At 41.6% G+C, this 2,757-nt stretch overlaps 1 protein-coding gene across 2 annotated transcripts in view; it reads right to left on the bottom strand.

Annotated features, from left to right (window-relative positions):
* Brca1 (BRCA1, DNA repair associated) overlaps positions 1-2,757 on the bottom strand; it is a 68,410-nt gene that overhangs the window by 21,798 nt on the left and 43,855 nt on the right. For both annotated transcript variants that reach the window (XM_026777053.1, XM_026777054.1), the window contains exon 14: positions 1,965-2,125. In XM_026777053.1, the coding sequence (XP_026632854.1) occupies positions 1,965-2,125 (161 nt within the window). The remainder of the gene's footprint in view (positions 1-1,964; positions 2,126-2,757) is intronic.

Below are 2,757 nucleotides of genomic sequence, written 5' to 3' on the forward strand. Positions count from 1 at the left end.
GAGACCAGCCTGGTCTACAGAGCTAGTTCCAGGACAGGCTCCAAAGCCACAGAGAAACCCTGTCTCGAAAAACCAAAAAACAAACAAACAAACAAAAAACAAAAACAAAAAACCCAACAACAACAAACAAACACAAAACAACCCCCCCCCCAACCCATTTCTTTATAATTTTTGGCAAATGGTCTACTCTACAGTCTTCGAAGGCCTGGGGTTCACTATATTAACCAGGCTGGCCTCGAGCTCAGAGAACCTTCTGCCTCAACAGGTGTGTGCCACCATGTCCAGCTGAAACAGCAATACTTTATTATTACTGGGTAGTAGTGAGGTAATTTTAAATACTTTTATATTTACTATTTTGTCCAGTTCGGGAACAAATAATATACAAGAATTCCATGAGGAAGGAAAAAAAGATTAAAATCATAGATAAACCATTACATCTTTCACTTGATCAACAGGTAGTGAATCTGTGAAACACTTTAGAAATGTCACTGATCAAGAATAAGCTAGGCGGGCTGGAGAGATGGCTCAGCGGTTAAAAGCACTGGCTACTCTCACTGAGGACCTGGGTTGATTCCCAGAACCCACATGGCAGCCACAACTTTCTGTAATTCCAGTTCGAGGGTACCCATCACCCTCTTCTAGTCTCAGTAGGTACCAGGTAGACACAAGGTGCACAGATAAACGTGCACAAAATATACATATGCATAACATAAAGTAAATAAAAAAAGAGAAAGAAAAGAAAAAAGAAAAAGAATTAAGCAATGTAAGAACACAGCCAAACGCCACATCTGATACTAATAGTGTTTTTTATGATATTGTATTTTTGAAGATTAATTAAGTCTTTCTTGCCAGGTAGTGGTGGCACATAACTTTAATTCCAGCACTCAGGAGGCAGAAGCAGGCGATCTCTGTACTCGAGGCCAGCCTGGTCTACAGAGCGAGTTCCAGGACAGCTAGAGCTGTAATGTAAAGAAACCTTGTCTTGAAAAACCTAACAAGCAAACAAAAACTTTAACTGATTAAAGCTCTGATTTACAAGTCATAAAAATACACCACTTACTAAGTGATTTATGAAACAAAAAAAGTCATTTATATTCATTAAAAATAGATGACTTCATGTTGTGACTTATTTTCCAGTAAAGAACAGACTTGTACCTTTATTCTAGGATCTTACAGTTCTAATATCTGAAACAAAAACATGTAGATGACCAACCAGACCCTATCGTTTTCAAAACTATTAGTAATCCACTATGGACAGACTTACTGAAGGGACACTAGCCCAGTCAAGCATGAGGCTCTGGCAGGCCTTGCCCTTTTCCCCACTCCCTCTGCCTTGGGAACACAGTTAGATGACAGTCCTAAAGCTAGCCACCAAGGTCTGTTCCCTTATTTGGCTACTTCTCCCTTCTGAGGCTGACTACCAAGGTCCAGCTCTCAAAGTACTTAAATCCAGTAATCAGAAGCTCTGTTTGGTTCATGAATTAATATACACAATTAAAATTAAACACCTCACCCTAACATGGGCTTTTCGATTTTACCTTTGTAAACCATTATTTGCCTATGTGCCACATCTGTCTCTTCGCCATCCAGAGGCATCCGTGACAAATATCCCTGCCCCTTTCTTCTTTACCCCTGCACCCTAGCTCATTCTAACACAGACTGCTCCTTTTTCTCCTCTTAAAAAATTATATCTGCAAGGTCATTTGCTGCTGTTTTCCAGCCTGAGTCAGAAAGCAGCCACTTTAACTTTCTTTCCTGCTGAATACAAGATCTCTCTGTAGAGCAGGTATTTGGGTGTGGTCTGCGCCCAGTCTGGGGTCCGGGAGGAACCCCACACTGTTCGGGGTTTCCTTCACTTATAGCTGTAATAATTTGCAAGTAAACTCAGATCACAGCTCAAGTTATTTTTCAAAAGTGTACTTTAAACACAGGATACAGTGTGAAACAAAGTGTTTTTGCATTACCTAGATCTTGTCTTGTTAAGTTCTGTGGTTCACGTGACTTCTCTGTTTCAACAACCTGAAGGAGCTCCTCTTGAGACAGGCAGTTCCTGTTTTGAAGACTCCCAGAGCCGCTGTGTGCAGAGCACCTACGGCTTGCCAATGGAGATTTAAAAGGGGAAGGCCTGGAGAGATGGATGAAAGAAGGAAACCATCACCACCAATTCAGAAAGTCCCAATCCTAACTCCTGGGCAGCCAAAGCATAAGTGAAACATCTCACTGTCAGAGAAATAAGGAATGACCAGCAAAAAGGAGTGTACACGACAGCCCCGGAGCCTGGATTCATCTGCCTGCCAATGTGCCACTGCCAACATATGATCTCTCCCCTTCAGAGCTGTTTAAAGCTCGTCAGCACACCCCACCCCCGCCCCGAATTATCCACTGATGCTAATTCAGATTCTATACACCATCCCACTTGAGTCCAGATGCATGTTAGGCCTCTTGTGGAGATAGAAAACTGAGCAATGCTGACATCACTTTATTTGTACCTAATTTGAGAAGAATTTATAGTATCACTCCCCCTTCCCTGCATTTTCAGTGTCCAAAGTCATTCTGAAACAAGAGGCTGGGCTGGAGATGGCTCAGCAATTAATGGCACTTTTTCTTTTTGCAGAGAACCTGGATTTGAGTCTCAGAACACACATGGTGGTCTACAACTGTCCATAACTTCAGTTCCCGGATGCACATAACAAATGTATGTCTACACATTTGAGCAAAACACTCACACATAAAATAAAAATAAATAAAACTTAAAAG

The sequence above is a fragment of the Microtus ochrogaster genome, unplaced genomic scaffold, assembly GCF_000317375.1.
Source record: "Microtus ochrogaster isolate Prairie Vole_2 unplaced genomic scaffold, MicOch1.0 UNK44, whole genome shotgun sequence".
Taxonomy (NCBI): domain Eukaryota; kingdom Metazoa; phylum Chordata; class Mammalia; order Rodentia; family Cricetidae; genus Microtus; species Microtus ochrogaster.